The following is a 22,500-nucleotide window of genomic DNA, read 5'->3' on the forward strand; positions in this document are numbered from 1 at the left end:
GCTTTGTGTAACTGTTCAGTAAGACGATTATTTTACAATAGACATTATGAAGGGAATTTCTCCTTTATGTTTAGATTTTAAAGTCGGACGTTAAATCTCTATCCTGTTTGGTTATCTAAATGCTGAAAGGAGAAGAAATTAAGAATCAGACGTCACTTACCATTTATATCCATTACGTGTCTAGTCGTCTGAATGACTTGACTGACGAATTTTTCACTTTCAGCATATAGTGGAAATTTAGTTGGTTCGCCGTAAGCTGCAGTCAAAGATTTTTCCGAAGAAACTGGGGGTGTAGTAGCAGCTGATGTCGTCGATATTGATTTGGAGCGACTCATATTTTGTTGAGATGTCAAAAGTGTATCAGGTAATCCCGAGGGAACAAACGTTGTAGTGTAGGGTACGTTATTCGAAGATACTGGTGGATTTTCGGTGATTTTCTCCTTTTGAAATGGTGATGCAGTTGTTCGGATGGTGGGGAAAATAAAACGATAGGTGGCATGGAAACCGCTTAACTCCACCCGTTCGTCTGATTTAAAAACAATTAACAGAACATTTGAAGTAGAAGCATAAGTTGCCGGTACTCTAGATCCGCACAGCGTGGCAATTCTTTCCGAATCGGTAGTTTCTCCGTCATAAACGTGTATGCTGTCCAGTCGGTTATTGCACAATCCGAGACCATGATTCTCAAGCTCAATTTTCGTAAAACGTAAAGTAATATAAGCATGAATGGGGCCTTTGATGATCCACCTACAGTCAGTGTTAGCTGGGTAATTGTTTGGCCAGTTTGGAGTGGCGAATTCTCCGTTATTTTTCGTTAAGATTGCGTTGCAAGGCCACTCTGAAATGAAAGGAAAAAAAAAACATCATGACCAGAATATTCAATATAATTTTAAATAATCTATGTTTTTCAACATTATTTACATATCTGTTAATAAAATTCTGCCATATACATAGCCAAGTCAGATATAACTATTATTTAAGACATAAATAAATAAAAATTAAGAAAGAAAGAAAGAAAGAAATAAAGAAGGAAAGAAATATAAAATTACGTGCTAATATAGGTTCTTATAGTTTATACATAAACACATGTATTCATACATAATACATACGCTGTGTTTGTACACACAAGCATATGTGTGCATTTGAGCGTAAGTATGCATAACTTTTGCATTGCACACAATTAATCATGCAGGTATGCATTTCTATAGGTATTTCGTTGTGGTAACATCGCACACCATGCTATGATACCACTAGAGAGTTTATCTATATGTAGTAATTCAAGAAAGGAGACACAGAGCCTACATTTTTGTTGCCTTATCTCAGAAATTTTTTTTCCACAATCTGTATTCCCAATACCCAATGGCTAACGAAACATTATAAAATTACACTCCGTCTCTCGACTAACCGGGTATGAGAATAATACAAGATTAAAAACATGGAAAAATCGATACTATTATGCAAGGAACATAGAAACAGTTAAGCAATCCTAACTCGGTTATACAAAATTATACTAAAAGATATATTAAACAAATCAACCGATAAATCGCAAGCCAACGAGGAGACCTGTATATGGTCACTCGACCTGGTAGAAACAACAATCAAATCTTTCACAACCATTCATACGAATATGTCTCATATTCGCATGAGGCGATTTTGATTTGGATATAGAAAGAATGGGAAAATAACGGATGGAACATGTTTGGTCAGATGCTTATACGAGTGTTTTTTAGTGGATAGATAGATAGATAGATAGATAGATAGATAGATAGATAGATAGATAGATAGATAGATAGATAGATAGATAGATAGATAGATAGATAGATAGATAGATTGATTTCTTTATTGGCCACGCAGGGCTAGACACAGAAGGGACAAAATACAAAGTAAAGCTTTTCTTTTTGGGAACAAGGAAAGAGAAAAAAAGGGAGGGGCGAATTCCGATCAAAAGGGATCGTGAAAAAGTGGGGTGGGAGATTCCGATCAAAAGGGATCGGGAAAATAAAACGATAGATAGATAGATACACATATACATGCATATATTATTTGCCTTATTTACATTTGACGGATATTTGTCCTCATCTTGTTTGTTGCTAATACAACGTTTTGGCTGTTATACCCTCCAGCCTTCATCAGGTGTCTTGGAGAAATTTCGGACCTGGGTTCTTATTCCTAAGGTATATTTCGATGTTCTTCTTCTTCTTCTTCTTCTTCTTCTTCTTCTTCTTCTTCTTCTTCTTCTTCTTCTTCTTCTTCTTCTCCTCCTCCTCCTTCTTCTTCTTCTTCTTCTTCTTCTTCTTCTTCTTCTTCTTCTTATTATTATTATTATTATTATTATTATTATTATTATTATTATTATTATTATTATTATTATATTATTATTACTATTATTATTATTATTATTATTCAGGTCATTGCCTGGAATCGAACTCTTAAATATAGAATTGTAATACATGCATATATATGTACATTTAAATATGTGTGTGTGTGTGTGTGTGTGTGTGTGGTGATAGCAAAATAAGTCCGACGTCACCACACACACCTCTATCTACGTATAACTACCATTCATTCCTATGTTTCCATCACCTTCCTCCCCTCCCTACCAAATACACTCAGAAATACGCACATAACCAAACACCAACCTTTCGCACTGGTCAAAAGGGTAAGCATCCCTCTATCAAACTTCCACTAATGTTATATCGCCCGAAGAAATGAATCCATGAAGATGATCAGTCCCATGCCCCGATACTACGGACTGCACTGTAATCAGGAATACGGAATGTGATATTAAGAGACACCTGATTCGTGGAAACACCGGTAGCGATGCGTTAAATGCTTATAATTTCTATCCAAGGATTTTTGTTATGTATGTATGTATGTACATGCATATGTATATGCTTGTATAGATATATGTATACGCAGGGATTCGAAGAATCAAAAACAGTAATCCCTCGCCAAATCGCGGTTCACCTATCGTGCACTGAGTACATCGCGAATTTTTCTGACTAATATATGTAAATTTATGACGCGGTCTCCTCAGTATATCCGGGTTTCTGCGGCCGATAGGTATTTATGTTTTTTACGTTTTAATCATTTCTTTGGGGGGTTTCGGAATGTAACACCCGCGATAGTCGATGGATTACTGTAGTGTTCCATGAAATCTCTTCAGGTGGTATGCAGCAAACTAGCGTTGCTGTGGTCGTACTAGATCGACGCCCTGAAAGTTTTAGTCGAACAAATTGAATATAGTACTTAGTGTACTATATTGTACTTATTGTATCTTTCCTTTTTGCTTGCCGGTAAGTGCTGACACTATTTGTCAAGCAGAATTGAGCTGGGCTTACATCTTTTCCGTAAACAAATTACTCACAGTGTATTGGTCGGATCGAGTAGCCTATTGCAGAAGATATTTTGCGAAGACGCCCCGCTGTCAAACCAAAACTGAAACCATGTTATTGCGAAGCAAAGTTGTTAATTACACATCTATGCCTGTGCATATAAGAAAGAAATACTCAAATATATGTTATGAAACAGATACGAGCATCTCTCTAACTGGAGTTTTAAGGAAACTGCGAGGACCTGCAAAGCCATCGGCATGTCGTCTTCTTCCAGAGCAGAACCGTATAAAAGGCAATCTAGAATGTTAAATGTTTATTTCTGCAGGCAAAACTTTACCGTTTCATTGATAAAGGAAACGCATTTGATACTCATATTTTTTCGCAGTATCGTATGTAAAGCTAAATTACCTCCACTAAGAATCAATTGTGTCGTCATGTGCTGTGAATGCATAGCACATGGCCGATCAGCAACACAACGATCAGGGAAGTAACAGCCAGTAACCAGGGATCTCCACAGTGACATACAATATGTGAAAGAAGAATAAACCAAAGGGGACTAAATGAAGGGCACACGTACATAGAAACAAACAAAGTTATAAACATATCAGTAAGTATGTGAAAAGAAATTTCAGGATAGATAGGGAGATATGGTTCTAGGAAAATATCTAGGAAGCAGAAGTAGCAGTGAGAAATGACACCGAATATCTGTACAGACTTATAAACGGCCTGACAAGAACAAGAACGGTTTCTTGCATTTCAATTATGAATAAGGATGGCTATACGCTGGTAACGAATAAAGAGCAATCAACCAAGTGAGTGGAACATTTCTAAGAAATGTGGAACATTGTAGACCCTGTCGACTTCCTTCATATCACCAGTACCGTGTCAGGGCTTGGGCACACTCAGCAGTTTCCCAGACTCATCAGGAGCATAGGGATCCAATTCAGGTCTATTTATACTGTGGTTTGCTGTCATTAAATACAGTGTATTAGTCCCAGTGCACTCGTTCGCCCAGTAGCTTATGATACTGCAAAGGTGGCTTTGAATTTCACCCAGTTTCTGGAGGGTGACGTACAGATAACAGATAAGGACACTCGTACCAGAAAAGTCACCGTTTTTATTCAGGGCTTCGAAAACAAGAAGACAACAAGGCTTAAAAATATAAAGGTAGAGTTGCTAAAACCATACTCAGATTAGTGAAAAGGAATGCCTCTTTCTCGCTCTGGCACCAAAGTGAGTCTAGAATCAATTGGAATATTTCATTAAATATAGAATACTGTTAAGAACAGAATCTTGAAATAGTAGCACAGAATGATGTCAGCAAGACATATCATGGAATGAGTATGTAGATATCGGTTGCATTCCACTAGGGAACATTGAGAAAGTGAATCGAAATGAGATATTTTTTTAAGATCAAGAAGGTAAAGTAAATAAATGCTTTTAGTGGAACATCAAAAATAAAAATAATAAAAAAGAAATAATTATGTATGCGTTTGTGTGCTTTAGTGTAAACGTGTAAATACATATACATACATGATATATATATATATATATATATATATTATATATATATATTATATATATATATATATACATATATAATATATATATATATATAATATATATATATATATAGATAGATAGATAGATAGATAGATAGATAGATAGATAGATAGATAGATATGCATACAGACATATATACACATATGTATGCCTTCGTAAATATATGCATATTTGTTTATACATACATACATGCATACATGCATACATACATACATGTATGCATGCTTACGTGCATATGCTTGTCTATGAATGTATTTATACATAAAGCTTTCGGCAAAATGTATTGAGTTATGCTTTGTTAGTTCCGATCTAAATAGCATATCTTGCTATTCCAGATACTATCTTCTGCCGTTTTGTTTATTCCAATTACGAAAATAGCTTAAACTAGATGCTTACAAATTAATAATGTAAACAAATTTGGACGTAAACAATGGTGCGTTGCATATCATATTATATACTCGCCAGCCAAAATTACGTATCAGATTGCAGGACAAAAAAAACAATAATTTTCTTTTTAACCCTGCTGTTTTTTTGGGGTTTTTTTTGTTTCTTTATTGTATATCCTTATTATTTTATGGTGAGGTTATGTCAATTGTTATGACCCGATAGATAAAATTATACGATTGTAGGAAAATTATATAATTATATATTTTTAAAGCAAAAGCTATATCGTATTCGAAAATGCTGACACTAGATTCATATGTATATTTAGGTTTCCGAGTTAAGATTATTTAAACCATGTTTTGCAGACACTTCCTTCATAAAACGGTTAGCCATTAGTTGTTTTCCTTTTTTTTTTATTGTCATAGATTTATTAGAAATCTATCTGTTGAACATTCGTTTATATATATATATATATATATATATATATATATATATATATATATACTTTGGTTGTTTGTCTCCGTCTTATCAGTAATAAACGACGTCATAACAGAATAATCGCAACCAGAATTTTAAAATAATCTACATTTGAAACCAAAATATTTTGAGAAAAAACTTTATGAGACGAATCATTCGTGAATAATGGATTTACTGGAGTAGAATATAATCTATAGACTTTTACACTCTTTCATTTATTTGCAAACATTTAGATTCTGATACGCCAGCAGCTACTACACAGGACCAGTTATATTCAAATGTATGAATGTTAAACACGGCCAAATATTACAAAATAGTAGTTCCTTTTGATAGAAGAAAATGGCGCAGATTGAAAATAAATGAAACGCTATTCGAAACAACGGTATAAAATTGGAACACCTGGGTGTGTATGTAAGTGTGCGCCCGCTTATGACAATTAATTATTTAAAGCTACATACTAAATTTCATATTTTTCCCCTTCACACGGCTTGAAATTAAGGGCAGAATTGACACCAAACGTTTTAACCGACGGGCTAACATTTCTGACACTTCGCCGCCTTTATGAAATTATATATCAAAGGCATTCTTTTCCAGTCTCTGTTAATGTAAACAGAAAGATTTGAACAAATGAAATCCTAAAAGTGGTCCAGAACATATCATCAACATGCACTTATATATAACGTATGTATAATACAATTTTTCAGGTCATACAGACGTTAAAGTGTCAAGCAAAATATCCTCTTTTACTTGTTTCAGGCATTTGACAGCGGCCATGCTGGAGCACCGCCTTTAGTCGAGCAAATCGACAACAAGACTAATTCTTTGTAAGCCCAGTACTTATTCTATCGGTCTCTTTTGCCGAACCGCTAAGTTACGGGGACGTAAACACACCAGCATCGGTTGTCAAGCGATGCTGGGGGGGACAAACACAGACACACAAACATATGCACACACACACACACACACATATATATATGTATATATATACACGACAGGCTTCTTTCAGTTTCCATCTGCCAAATCCACTCACAAGGCTTTGGTCGGCTCAAGGCTATAATACAAGACACTTGCTCAAGGTACCACGCAGTGGGACAGAACTCGGAACCATGTGTTTGGTAAGCAAGCTACTTACAACACAGCCACTCCTGCGCCTGTTTTACATATTCATCTTAATTGGGCATTTAAAACTTTATAACAATTGATTTGCAATTTGTTCCTACTTTATTTTGTTTAGTGGTCTGTATTTTGAAATGCGTAATTTCTTTTGCTCTTTTAAATCGTTTATGTATGTATGTATGTATCTATGTATCTATATATATATATGTGTATGTGTGTATGTATGTATGTATGTTTGTATGTATGTATGTATGTATGTATCACAGCATCAGTAACATTTAAGCTTGGTGCAATGGCCATACTCAATAACGAGGGGGCAGCCATAATAATGTATATATGTATATGTATTATATTGTATTATATCATTATTATGTTATATTGTATTATATTACTTTATATTGTGTCTGGGAGAATCATTCACATTCAGGACCTTATTATTTAACACACTCACCGGTTCGATTTCCACTCATTTACTTATTGATTTTTTCTAAAATTTTCGTTGCCTCTTGCTTTAGAGTTACCAACGAAATTCGCTACATGTAAGAGGGTCAGAAAAATTGATTGTCTATCTGAGACTGAAAAAGCGTTCCTAAAAATAAGATAGAGGTTAGGACGCAAACATACGAAACTAAAACAACAACATCAATAGCATTGAACAGAAACGCATAAATGTGCAGAATACATACATACAAACGTACGCACACGCATACATAAATATATGCATACTCAGACACATACATGCATACACACACATACATACATAGATACATACATAATAACATACATACACATGTGTATACACATGCACATTGATGCACACAATTGCGCAAAAAACAAAAGGAACGCAGCTCTGATAATGGACAGAGTCAACGACTACTGAAAAGGTTGCAAGACGCAATGAAAACGAGGGGAAATCGAACCGGTGAACGTGAAGGCCATTCAGAGTAGACCTCACACATGGTTCCAGTAAGATGGGGCAACTGCTCATACCGCAAGAGAAACAATGCAGTTGCTACGGCAGTGCTTTGGAGAGAGAATAATCTCTGAAAGAGAATGACTTTCCCCAGACAATAAAATATGCTCCAACACACGAATTCACATAAAGAATCTTGCAAACCAAATACAAAAACGATATATATAGATGCACCTAATATATTATGTGTGTGTATGTGTGTGTGTACATGAACTGTGTAAGCCTAGAAGTCTGTTCGGTTTATTTAAGCGAAAATAAGACAAGTTTTAAACACAAAGCCGTATATTCAATGAATCGTATAATCAAAGTCTTGTTCCAATATCTTCTACCATCTTGTGGGAAGAATCATTATTTCCAGCTCACAGAAGTTCCAGTCCTTAACTGGTGGAAATATCTTCCTGATGAATTGTTGCATCCTCTTCAGAACATTTTTTGATTAGACAGACCTAAAGGTCTGTAAAATTCAATAAATTTTAAAGAAACTAACACAGAAGAAAATCTGAAGGGACAAGGTTGGACGAATATTATCAAACTTCCTAACCAACCCCCAGTATTTTCTACCGCGTCAGTAAAGGTGTGGCTTGGCGCAGTCGTGATGAATGACAGTGCCCTCACGTTTCAAAAGTGCTGGACTCTTCTAGTGGATCACAAATTTTAATTTATCCAGCTGATCATAGTACGCATTTAAAGTGATTGCCCCTTCAAATTCCACTTAAATGAAACATAACCTACTTCGTGTCAAGTCCTGCTTTGGAGGTTGTTTGTGGAGGTTCGCTACAATTCATTCATCATCGTGTGCCCTTCACCTTGTCATAGACGACGCGTTTTTCGTCCACTGTCACCATTCTCTTCAAAGTCGGATAATTTTTTTCCAACTTTCTACAACATATCGCAAATGGTAAACCATTTGGCAAGGTTAGCCTCACTCAATTGATGTGTGACGCAAACATCGAGCCTGCTGACGTAAGCAAGTTGATGTAGATGGCTTATAACACTTGATTTCGATATTCAATGATTATCTGCGCTCATCGGGGTCGTATAACGTTGTGTTGGTGTCGACTAAACACTTTATTTGTTCGCTGTTAATAACAACTGGCCGACTTAAGTGAGGTGCATATTGAAATAAAGAATTTTTCGATCGAAATTTTGAGAACCACTTCTGGCACAAACATGCGGTGACGACATTGTTCGGTTTGGTTCTCCATTTTCAGGCTGATCCCATCGCACAAAATACAACCGGTTTCGTCGCATGTTTCCGTCGAACCACGTACATATGTCAAGTATCTGACGAGCGGGCATGCGCGGGGAACAAAAAGAAGTATTTATACAAGTGTTTAAGGAGCTCTCAGTGTCGACATAAACCGAACGGACTTTATGTCAGTCCCACTATATATATATATATTATATATATATATATATATATATTATATATATATATATATATATATATATATATACTAGCTGAATTACATAACCGGTAATTCCTGGGAAAGCGGAGTTTATCCTATGGTTCCGTTCTCATAATTGTTTCGCTATTACGATGACAATACAAAACAGCTTTTGTGCATTTACAGAGAATAGCGAACAGTTTTACACAGGATTTTGTTTTTAGGAATTCACAATAAGTTATGAATGCCCAAATGTCAGTTATGTAATAACATGAAATTAATTACCCGGAAGTAAGAATTCAAATAAAGTAACCCCTAAAAGGGATTTAATACGGTCCCAGAGTATAGAGAACTTAGAAGGAAATACTAATAAGGTATGTATACTAAAATCGGGAAGCATGTTACGTAATAACAGGCTAATCAGATATGAGATAATAACAATTCAAAGTAAATAATTCTGAAAAAAGCTTTTGTGCGTTCGCAGAGAATATTACCCTCAGCGGCGCTAGTGTTGGTATATTCGTGAATAAGTCACTAACCGATATAGGTGGATTTATTGTTTAGAAAAATACTATTTGCTTGTTTAAGCGTTGTACTGGATAAATTACGAAAATAACTCAAATAGGTCAAATACTGAGAAATAAGCATACTCAATTTGATTTATACCAAATAATTTCGGAAAATGAATGGGTTATTTGCCTTGGCTATATATAAGGATCCCTTCCAGGGAACTATTGCTGACTATTTCAACGATCTGAGTATGCCATGAGGTTTCGAGACATGAGTTATACTCACGTGTCAAGTTACATCAAAATCGATAAAACGATGTTGGAAGAGTTAGGTTACAACTTCACAAACACACCTACAGACAGATTTCCCCTCCCCCGATATATATATATGTGTGTGTGTATATATATATTCATTTATTTTTTTACTTGTTTCAATCATTTTACTGCAGCCATGCTGGAGCACCACCTTGAATAGTTGTAGTCGAATAAATCGACGCCAGCCCTTATTTTTAAACCTAGTACATATATTCTATCGTTTTTTTTTTTAGGGGGAGGATCTCTTAGTTTACAAGGACATAAATGCACCACCACTGGTTGTCAAACGGTGACGGGAGGAAAACACAGACAGAAAGATACACACACACACACACACAACACACACACACACACACACACACATGCACAAACACATGGGCTGCTTTCACTTTGCTTCTACAAAATTCAATCACGAGGTGTTGGTCGGCCCGAGGCTATATTAAAAGACACACTGTTCCAATGTGCCACGCAGTGGGACTGAACCATATGGTTGGGAAGCAAGCTTCTTATCACGCAGTCACGCGCCTGTGACAGTATATATATATATATATGTGTGTGTGTGTGTGCGTGCACACACACACATGTATACAGATACACATACACGTGTATATGTGTGTGATTGTGTGTACGTCTAAATGTACATATGTACACTTGTGCGAGTGTGTGTGTGTGCTTGTTTGTCTGTAGGAGTTGGTTGATGATTTATATGTGCATTTGTGTGAATGTTCCTTCCTATACAGCTGTGTATAAGAGTTTGAAGTCAATAGATGTAAAAAAATATATTTATATACATAAATATATTGGGTTGCAGTTATGTATTATTTACTGGTTACATTCCGTATTATTTTTCTCCATTTTCATATATTAATTACGTCTGTGCGAATGTATAGGTAGTTGCGTATTTGTATGTTCTTGTTTGTGTGCGCCTTTATGTGATGCGATACTGTGTCACTGTGTGTGTGTGTGTGTGTGTGTGTGTGTGTGTGTGTGTGTGTGTGAGTGTGTTTACGTGCGTGTATGCTATTCAACAAAGCCATTCTATAAAATCACATTGAAATACAATATATATCGTCTTGTAGTATAATTCCTTTTGATAAATATTTTCTTAAACAAACATAGTGAAAAGAAAATTTTTTCAAATTATATATGATTTGTTTGTATGTATGTTCGGTAAAAACGATGTTGTTCATAATTTTTGAACTTAAATTTGTTCAAAACTTTCAGCTGTACTAAGTATTAATAATATACTATACTGATACGACATACCTTATGTTAAAATATTAATATCAGAGCTATTACTTTTATAGTTAGTATTCATAGATCGACTCGAACTAAAACTTTCGTGATATATAAAATTTATAATATTCATCTGTATACATTTACTAGTAACAAATGTTTTTACTATTTCGCATCTCATTTAGAATGATATTGAAACAAATTCATATTTATAACTTCTTTGTTTCTTCATCGTTATTAATACCCTCCTCTTCCTACTGCTCATCATTATCCTGGTTTTCAACATCAGACTCACTACCTATATTATTCTTTTCTTGCAGGTTACGCAAAATATAAATTTTATCTGCAGGAACAAAAGTATAAACATGTACGGTGATCATACTAAGGATTTTTTGCGAAATTCCCATCATTTTCAAATAGTAAAGGTATTGTGCTTACATAGACAGGTCTGGCACTGGAACCCGATGTATTATCAAAAGGTTCCCGGACTAGTTATGTTAAATAAAATGATAACTTATTTACCTAACTATTAACATCATACTTTTCGAAATAGTCACCTTGCGCAGCAATACACCAGTCCCAGCGTTCCTGCTATTTTTGGCGTCTGGGCCGCAAGTCGTTTTCCGTAAGCTAGTCGAGGACCTTCAGTGATTCGCTCTTAGTTTTCACTTACTGGGGCCTAAGCTACGAAATTAATACTCCCGCAGATCGTGAACCTGAAGACCAAATATCTCAGCATTATAGATACTACCGCTTTTCTTACATAATGTAATGAAGTATGTTCTACTCGTATATGTTCTTGTATTTAAAAAGGAGATAGAGTGACTCAGAAATTGCTTATATTATTAGTTACTACATATATGTGTGTGTGTGAGCGTGTCTGTGAGCGTGTGTGTGTGAGCGTGTCTGTGAGCGTGTGTGTGTGAGCGTGTCTGTGAGCGTGTGTGTGAGTGTGTGTGTGTGTAGATATATATGTATACTCTTTTACTCTTTTACTTGTTTCAGTCATTTGACTGTGGCCATGCTGGAGAACCGCCTTTAGTCGAGCAAATCGACCCCAGGACTTATTCTTTGTAAGCCCAGTACTTATTCTATCGGTCTCTTTTGCCGAATCGCTAAGTGACGGGGACGTAAACACACCAGCATCGGTTGTCAAGCAATGCTAGGGGGACAGACACAGACACACAAACACACACATACATATATATATATACATACACATATACGACAGGCTTCTTTCAGTTTCCGTCTACCAAATCCACTCACAAGGCATTGGTCGGCCCGGGGCTATAGCAGAAGACACTTGCCCAAAGTGCAACGCAGTGGGACTGAACCCGGAACCATGTGGTTGGTAAACAAGCTACTTACCACACAGCCACTCCTGCGCCTATGCGTATATTTTGTTTCTAATATAGGCGCAAGTCCTGTAATTCACGTGGAGGAGAACAGATAGCCATACTGACATTATATCTTAGTTGGTACTTCATTTTGTTGACCTTGAAAGGATAAGAGGCATATCTGGCCTCAGCGTGAAGTGATTTTGAAAACTAATTAGCCGAAACAAATACTGCAAGGTATTTGTCGAGAGCTCTGTCTGTTTATCAATCCTTTGACGCATATAATTATATTATGAATGTAAACACTACAGTTGTAGGGAGATATTTTATTTATCTATCAGTGTAACATGAACGTGGCAGATTCCGTTGATTATACTGATATAGGAGAGTATTGTAGTTCGCTTGAAGCATTGTGTATTGTTTGTAAAGAATAAAAAGTTTTGAATGGTTCAACAATGCACTATAATACAGACAATGGGCTATATACTATACAGTAAATGCTGATGAGTGTGAAGAAAATATGGTGCCAAAAGCAATAATGTATATAATAATAATAATAATAATAATAATAATAATAATAATAATAATAATAATAATAATAATCCTTTCTACTATAGGCACAAGGCCTGAAATAATACTGAAATACAGTGATCAATCTAATATATTAAAAAAGAAAAGCCGTTAGAAAAACCGATTATAGCAGCGAATCCATCTAAGAATATCTGAAGAAGGAATATTATTCCGAAATATCATATCAGACTATGGATGACATAATTACAACAGCTATATGGTCCATTGTCTGTATCATAGTGCACTGTTGTACCATTCAAAACTTTTTATTCTTTATACTGATATACTTGAATTCGCCAAAGGATGAAATCTTGATTATCATCAACGCCTCATCCATATTCCTGAAGGCAGAATAGATGACGAGACAGAATAAAAGTAATGGAATTGAAACATTTGCGCTGATATCAGTTATAAACTCAATTCCATTCAACAGTATTTCGGTTATTCTCCTTTTTCTCTTTTTTTTCTGGAACTTCATTATAATTATCTATAAAATAAGTATAGTGGCCAATCTAATGAAATACACCATCTCATAAAACTTTAAGCGTTTGTGATAGATGCAGCTGCTATTATTGTCATCAACGTCATTGTTGTTGTTGTTGTTGTTGTTTTTGTTTTTGTTAATGCGTCGATCTAGCGGATTTCTTCGCGTGTCAGTCAAAAAGCTTAGCGCTATTTCGCCCGTGTTTAGGTTCTGAGTTCAAATTCCGCCGAGATCGACTTAGCCTTTCATCATATGGGAGTCGATGAAATAGATACTAATTACGCACTGGGGTCAATGAAATCGACTATCCTCCTCTCCCAAATTTCAGGCCTTGTGCCTATAATAGAAAGGTTTCTTCTTCTTCTTCTTCTTCTTCTTCTTCTTCTTCTTCTTCTTATTATTCTTATTATTATTATTATTATTATTATTATTATTATTATTATTATTATTATTATTATTATTCTATGTTTGAGTTTTGCTTTATAATTGTACAAGTTGCTCCAAGTCTCACCCAGAGACCTCAAGAGACAACAGGTTGGAAGTTCATGTTGTTGTTATGCCTAGTGTGCAATATATTTTTTTTTGGTGGGGGGGAGTTTTTGGTGTTGTACTAATGAATGTCTAAAAAACCCCGAAAATTATGTTTGTTTTAAACCTTGAGATTACATAGAAAGTATTTTGCGTAGGATATGAGCAGTTCCCATGAGCACTATCTTTTGAATTTCTGCCATTTTTGGGTTTCCTGGTATCTGAGTTAGGTAGCTATCAGCCCCTTTTGCTATCATTCCAAGAGCACCTATGACAACAGGTATTGTTTTAGTCTTCAGGTTCCACATTTTGCTGATTTCTATTTCAAGATCTTTATATTTGCTCAGTTTTTGGTAGGTCTTGACAGATACGTTTATATCGATTGGGACAGTCATATCAATGAGGAGGCATGTTCTTTGTTTGAAGTCTTTCAATATGATGTCTGGCCTATTTGCATCTATCTTTCTGTCAGTTTGAATGGGGAAGTTCCAGAGGAGTGAGATGTGGTCATTTTCAAGCACTGGGGTGGTTTGTGTTCCCACCAGTTTTTTTCATGGGGCAAATCCAGGTTTTTGCAGATTACCCAGTGAATATATTGTGCAGCTCTATCGTGTCTGTTGAGATACTCTGTAGGCGCTAGAAGACTGCACTTGGAGACCACATGGTCAATGGTTCATTTTGTTGCTGGCATACACGACACGTTGGACTGCTTCTGATCTTTAATATGTTGGCCTGGTAGTTTCTTGTTGGTAGGCATTGATCTTGAGCTGCTATGATAAACCCCTCTGTTTCAGATTTTAAGCCAGAGGCCATTGCCATTGATGGGTCAGGGCTTTGTCAACATCTGCATTATTTGCTCTCTTTGGGTATTTGCCATAGAGAGGTTTTTCTTGCCATTTATCATTCAGAATATCTAAGGCCGCAGATTTAGCACGGGTTTTCATGCGCTTAGCTTTTTCTGTGCCTTTATTATTATTATTATTATTATTATTATTATTATTATTATTATTATTATTATATTATTATTATTATTATTATTATTATTGAGTGAGAGAGCAGTGCATGTCATCAAGGTGACACTGGGGTAAAATATGCGAAGTCCAGTATACCCATCATGACTACCCGTCTGATAAGAGTACACTAGGCACATGCATCACAACTATATGTGCACGACATGGTGATCTCATATCAAGATAAACAGAGCATGACCTTGCAGATGGGGCCCAGTTAGAATTTTCCTCTGGTCGAGTAGCCCACCCCGTTCGAAAGGTCCCTGAATAAGGATTGTTTAAGGATGATGAACAAACCACGCATGTTTCCAAAGGTGAATTATCCAAAATTCCAAGAATTCCTTTCAACACACGGCTATGATGCCCCCCACTACTTCTGCTCGTGATCAGAGATGCACATATCGTCAGCCACTAAGGGACATGCTCAACTGGTTAAGGTCAAACAACTAACAAGCAAATCTGTGGTACTGAGCAGAATATTTGCTGTAGCCCATCTTTTATAACAAGACAAAACAATGTACATGATAATACTTCCAATCAGTTAAGATCAGAAGCTATGAGAGCCACTCTCTGGTACTGCATCAGGGCTTTTATCCTCCTCCTCATCATCACTATTATTATTATTATTATTATTATTATTCAGTAGTTTTATTTTTATAGCGTGCTTTCACTTCACTACCGAGCGCAGCTCTGTGTGCCTTGGGTATGTGCTGTGATTTGTTGTGATGCTCTGATGGTTATTGTATGGAAAGTGTTCTGCGTAGGATGTGTGCAGTGCCTAGTAGTGCAATTTTCTGTATTATTATTATTATTATTATTATTATTATTATTATTATTATTATTATATCATTATCATCATTATCATTATCATTATTATTATTATTATTATTATTATAAATATTATTATTATTATTATTATTATTATTATTATTATTATTATTATTATCATTATCATTATCATTATCATTATTATTATTATTATTATAAATATTATTATTATTATTATTATTATTATTATTATTATTATTATTATTATTATTATTATTATTATACATTATTGCTTTTTTATACATTATTGCTTTTGGCACCATCTTTACTTCACAGTCATCAGTATTTACTGAACAGCATTCATATAAATACGTCCTTCAAATTATTACTACCACCACAACTACAGCCACCGCAACCAACAGTGCCACCAACACCTCGGTCATTATTGTATTCGTCGCAGTCGATTTTAACGCTAATATTAGTAGTAAATTCTCAGACTTCCCATAAACGTTCTCAAACTACTACCAAGGAAATGTAGCAATATTCATGTTTACTGACCGTGATTCTTTTATGATTCAACAAAATTCATGACCACAGTTAAAACATGACTCCATTTCTTTGCAGACAATCTTTGGCAGTGTTTGCCAACAAACGTTGATGTGAATAACGAGTCGTTAAGAGAAGTGGTCAAAATAATTGAGCGTGAGGCACCGAGAGAGGGAGACAAAGGGAGTTAAGGAGATAAAACTCAGAAAGGATAATGGTGAAGAAATTATGTTTGTGGATGGCAGAGAGAAATAAAAAAAAAAAACAGAGAGTGAGTGGGGAGAGAAGGTGTGATAGAAATAATACACCCTTGGGCAGAAACAGTGTGTGCGTGTAACACAGTGAGATAGGAAAACGGAAAAGATTACGTGATTGAATGACTGAGTAGCGGAGTGAGTCTATGAATCTCGTTGAGTGTACATGTGTTTTTGCGTGTATGCGACGCGCTTGTGAAGTTTGTATATGTGTGTGCGCGAGATTATGTGAGTGCTGTGTGTGGATACTTTGTAATAAGTTATAAGTTGTAAGAGAGAGAGAGGGGGAGAGGCAGAGAGAGAGTGTGAAGAAAAGTGAGAGAGAGTGAGAGAAAATGAAAGAGAGAAATAGAGAGACCTGTCTGTGAGTAGGCGGAGACAAGCAAGATAAAGAATAAATGAGAAGAATAGAGAAAATGAAAGATAAGAACATGGTAAGGAAGCAATTGGAGGTGGAGGGGAATAACATGTTGTACAAAGTGAAATAAGAATTTCGCTCGATCCATCTTGGATTTATATATCTTATCATATATACGTATGTGTGCGATGAGACACACAGAGAGAGGAAGAGAGAGGGGTAAGTGGGGGAGGGAGTGAAAGAGAGAATGAAGGAAAGAAAGAAAATGAAAGAAGGATAGAAAGAGGAAAGCAAGAAAAAACAAACGGAAATGTGTATACGTATATATATTTTGATGGCGCTCATATATTAGAGGAGAATGTAAAATCGTGTTTGTGTCTTCGCGAAATGTGTGTGGGTGTAAGAATTAGAGGCAATCAAATAACAAATAACTGAAATAAAATGAACTGATTTTATCTCATAAAATAAAGTGCGAAGAGGTGTATGAGTTGAATCCATATTGTATGGTCTGTAGCTGTAAGAATAAAACAGAGGGGGAAAAAATTAACAAGAATGATTTCAAGAAGAACGCACAAGGACGACTAGGAAAGTAATAAAGCAAACGAGCCAGGTGGAAATTTTCAATATACATACCTACCGACCAGCCTACTTACCTACCTACTTTCCTACCCTCACACGCACACACATACACACATATATGTATGTATGTGCATATATTTTATATTTTATCTCTTACTTGTTTCGGTCATCAGGCTGAAGCCATGCTGGAGCACTGCTTCGAAGGATTTTAGTCGAACAAATCGACCCCAGTAACTTTTTTTTGTTTAAAGCTTGGTATTTATTCTATCCTTAATTTTTGCCGAACCGTTAAGTTCTGTGGACGTAAACACACCAACACCGGTTGTGAAGCAGTGATGGGAGACAGTAACGTATGTTATTGTTGTTGCTGTCATCGTCATCGTCATCGGCCTCCTCGTCCTCCTCCTCATCATCATCATCATCAATATCTCAATGACGGAAGCGTTGCATGTCATTGTCATCGTAAATTCATTCTATAATGAAAGGACTACCATACTGCAGTTCCAACAGAGAGTAGCTATTGAATAAATCGTAATTTATTCAATAGTCCATATGCAGTCTCGCTATGAAATACGCCTCCGAGAATTCTCGTTTCGGCACCTTGGGATGAGGAATGACAGGATTGATTTCATTGTTACTTAACAATACTTCCAGAAATCATCTCAATTCAAAGTGCCCATACAAGATTTTGGCAGGATAATATGTACTACAAACGGTGCACCCAAGAAAATGCAATGTTGCTAAAATTCCTTTTTTCTCTCTCTTTTAATGAATATGCTAAAGAATTCGATTTATCATCATTTTCGTTCTAAAGTTAAGGATATTTGAAATGTAATTCTCAAATTTGTTACATTATATTAAAGAGTTACTTTATGATATTAACTTCCTTCTGTTGCTAAAGTTGTTAATAGCGAGACGTTCAAACCTGTTCTAGGTGATGTTAGGTGTAGGTTGTTAATACGATTTATATTTAAGTTTGTTGGAAGAATAAACCTAGAAGGCATATAGAGTCCGAATAACATGAATGAGTAACATTGAAGGTTGATGAACCGAAAGCAATTACAAAAATAGTAGAAAGACCCGCAGGTTAATATACACATACATACTGAGGTTAATTAAGAGCGTCTAAATGATTACATGCACTGCTAGAAATAGTAGTCTATTACGTTTTTAATTATATAGTATCATCTTCAAACATATTACACACAAACTCTATTATCTCCCCCAAAAACGTATGATTGCAATTTAAATACTTTGATATAAATTCCCCTCAATGAGGTAACAAAAACAATGCACCTTCATATTACTTACCGGCATTGTAAAATATTCTGAATCCTGGAGCGTCATGGTTGGCATCTGTTATAAAAACCAAACTCACATTGTTTGTCTTCGTTATAATCTCCTTAGTGTGCGCACCTGCACAGAATGTTTCCAGCCCATTGCCTGGTACTCGCTCTTGAAGTAAGAGCCGATCGTTCCGTGAACTACAAGGATCTCCAACTGGGTAACCAAGATCGAAATGGGTAAACCAAAGGCGGACGACCTGAAAATAATATGAAATAAAGGAATTGAAAACAAATCTGCAGTCAGTCATAGTATACATATCAACATCACCAACAAGTACCAACTTTAAACTTCCCTACGTAATCAATCAAACTACTACAAAAAGCAGCTAAATAACCTTGAAATTATACACAAATTTTGGGCAGACGTATACTGTATACTGCAGTCTTAGGTACACAACAACCAAGAGAGATTACAGTGGCCATAACTAAACGCCTTTTCTCGTAATTTTTTAGTCAGTGTCGATTTGCTGTTAAAGGAAAATGATATTTTGCCAATATTATCCATAGAGCTTTGAAATTTCTTATTCTGGTCAATGAGAATCGTTACATTATATTTCCTACGTGAACATTATGTAAGATTGTCTGAGAAAATATAAATTAGATTTATGCTTATAAGCAGACCTGGTTACCCCTAAAAATTTAACTTATGGAAGTCCGAAATATGTAGCTGATTAATGTGATATTGTCTCTCGAGGAAAAATTAACATATTAATATTGCTTTCATTTATTTTCTGCGTACCTGAAAACAGACAGTGATAACTCATTTATCGTAGAGACAACCTTATTGATGACACAACCTATTTAATCAATGTTGTTATTATGGATATTATTTATACCCAGATTAGAAATCCAAGGAATAGAGGAAACCAGTGGCCTTATGCATACCAAGTGTGACCATCAATCTTTTCTTATACCTAAGATTACATTGTCCAATATCTTTACAATGGTGGGGTACGTTTTGTAAGTAACGTTGCCGCTAGTAATAAAAATATATCACAGTAAAATAGTGAGATATTTGTCAAATTACATCACTGTACATAGATATTCTGAACGTCTACAAAACTGTGAGTGGTGCTGAAAATACCTGGCGCTTTGAAAGTGAAATATCTATCTGATTTTGATTAATAGTTGCATATATTTATCCTTAATTAAAACGCAATGGAGGAAAAGGGCAACGCGTTACAGTTCCTAATTACCTTTACCGGGATATTTGATGTAGAATTTAATGCATTTATTAGATTCTTCATTAGGAATCAAAATTCTCGTGATTGTTGAAACCGGATAAGCTTCAATGGAAAATAGAGTGGTAATGATATGCAATTGATATTCATATATACATAATCAACGGTGAGAGGTAACCATTGACATTCCTATTAATAATTTGGATTTTACTAATGCAGTGTCTTTCATTATAGACTTCTTAACGGACATAAATTCATTCACTTTTAGCCTTCAAACACACGCATAAACGAGTTGAATCACAGGCTTTCCATAGGTTCATAGTTGCACACACGGACACACCATCACTAAGGGAAAGACACAGACATACAGTTTAGATTAATCTTCATGCAATAAGACTATATTTCACACGCGGTCACATCTTCGAATCTGCAACGTATATACATGACTGCATTGCAGCTAATTATATATTTAATCGTTCTAAAATCTCTTCAATCTACTATATTCAAATTCCGTCTCTTTAATTGTATATTTCTTGTATTTGTTCATCATCATCATCATCATCATCATCACCACCACCAACACCACCACCACCACCAACAACAACAACAACAACAACAACAACAACACCAACACCAACACCACCACCACCACCACCACCACCACCACCACCAACACCACCACCACCAACACCACCACCACCACCACCACCACCAACACCACCATCACCACCACTACCAACACCACCACCACCATCTTCTTCTTCTCCTCCTCCTTCTTCTTCCATCTGAGCTCCTCCTCTTCCTACTCCTTCTTTATCTTGCCGTCATCGACGATAATGTCGATGGAAATAACAGTTGTGGTGATACGAGGAATTGGCAAAACACGAAGAATAACCATTTAAAAAAAAACAAAATACAAAAAAAAAAACATTGACAATGTTTCCGGAGATTAGCTTTGGAATTCGATCAATCCATGCCATTACCACATGAAAAAGAGTATTGTTTATGTCTATCACGAAATTAGTTTCCGTCCTTGACTGAACATACTATTGAACAAAGAACCAGGAAGATGTCAACCATTCTATCTCTCAAAGTGTGGTGAGACGTTCAATCTGCCTTCAAAACTGTGAAGAAAGGAATTCCTGGCCGAAGTGTTGTGCGATTTGGTTCCCAACCAAACAGGGCAAGATATGCGGGAGTGTACGCATCGGTACACAAGCTTTTTTTTGTTCCTGTGAATATATAAGAAAACAAATACCTGTATGTGGATGGGATATACTAAATGTTTTCATGTGGTTTCGTAAAGTATACCCTTTTATAATTGCTTTTATAATTGGCTCCAAAGAAAAGGGCGATGTTAATCGCCGAGGAGGTCCTAGTCTGTAGACACATCGGGATTTGATTGTCCTCTGGTGGCACTTTCCATCATCAGCTTTACGGAGATTTTGTTCTTCAAGTCGGAAATCTATTATTCTTTTCAGATATGCGGTAGGTTTTTACGACATAACGTTTTCATGATATTACTTCATTCCTTATGCTACATAAATTGTCGTTGTCGTCGTCGTCATCCTCATCATCATCATCATCCATATCATTATTGTTGTTCTTTTTGTTATTACTGTTCTTATTATTCAATATTTCGTTTACATCATTTATGTAGACATAATATGATAGATAAATCTCCTCGAAGTAGTAAAACGGACACGGTTTCTATTTCCAGATTAATCAGTTTCAGGTGGATGAGGAATTTTTCCCAACCAAGCTCTTCGATCTTCTGTGATGTGATCTTTGCAGTGTGGGATCGCGCATTGTCCTGACGTAACATCACCCCTTTTCGATTTACTAAAGCGGGTCTTCTCTTCTTCAGAACTTGGTTCAAACGCTCTAATTGCTGACAGTAGACTTGAGTATCGTATTGCATTAGGTGGTAACAATTCAAAGTGAATTACTACTTTGTAATCCCACCAGATAGAGAGAAGAACCTTTCTCCCATGAATTTTTCTTCCCAGTTGTGGTTTAGCTTTTTCCCTTTTACCAAGCCACTGTTTACGACGTTTAACATTTTGACAGAAGACCCATCTTTCGTCACCAGTCACAAGTCCATCCAAAAAGAGTGAAATCAGTTCGCGAGAATGAAAAGAAGAGCAGATGTTAACTCAGGATTTGCGATTGCTTTCGGACAATTTATGAGGCACCCATTTTCCAAGTTTAGGAACCTTTCCAAGTTGTTGAAGGTGACGATG

At 35.8% G+C, this 22,500-nt stretch overlaps 1 protein-coding gene across 3 annotated transcripts in view; it reads right to left on the reverse strand.

Moving 5' to 3' along the window:
* Positions 1-22,500, reverse strand: part of LOC115213528 — a 498,605-nt gene that overhangs the window by 124,704 nt on the left and 351,401 nt on the right. For all 3 annotated transcript variants that reach the window (XM_036500732.1, XM_036500730.1, XM_029782551.2), the window contains exons 7-8: positions 19,042-19,273; positions 161-838 (exon numbers count right to left, since the gene is read on the reverse strand). In XM_036500732.1, the coding sequence (XP_036356625.1) occupies positions 161-838; positions 19,042-19,273 (910 nt within the window). The remainder of the gene's footprint in view (positions 1-160; positions 839-19,041; positions 19,274-22,500) is intronic.

This window comes from Octopus sinensis, linkage group LG1, assembly GCF_006345805.1.
Source record: "Octopus sinensis linkage group LG1, ASM634580v1, whole genome shotgun sequence".
In the NCBI taxonomy this organism is placed as follows: domain Eukaryota; kingdom Metazoa; phylum Mollusca; class Cephalopoda; order Octopoda; family Octopodidae; genus Octopus; species Octopus sinensis.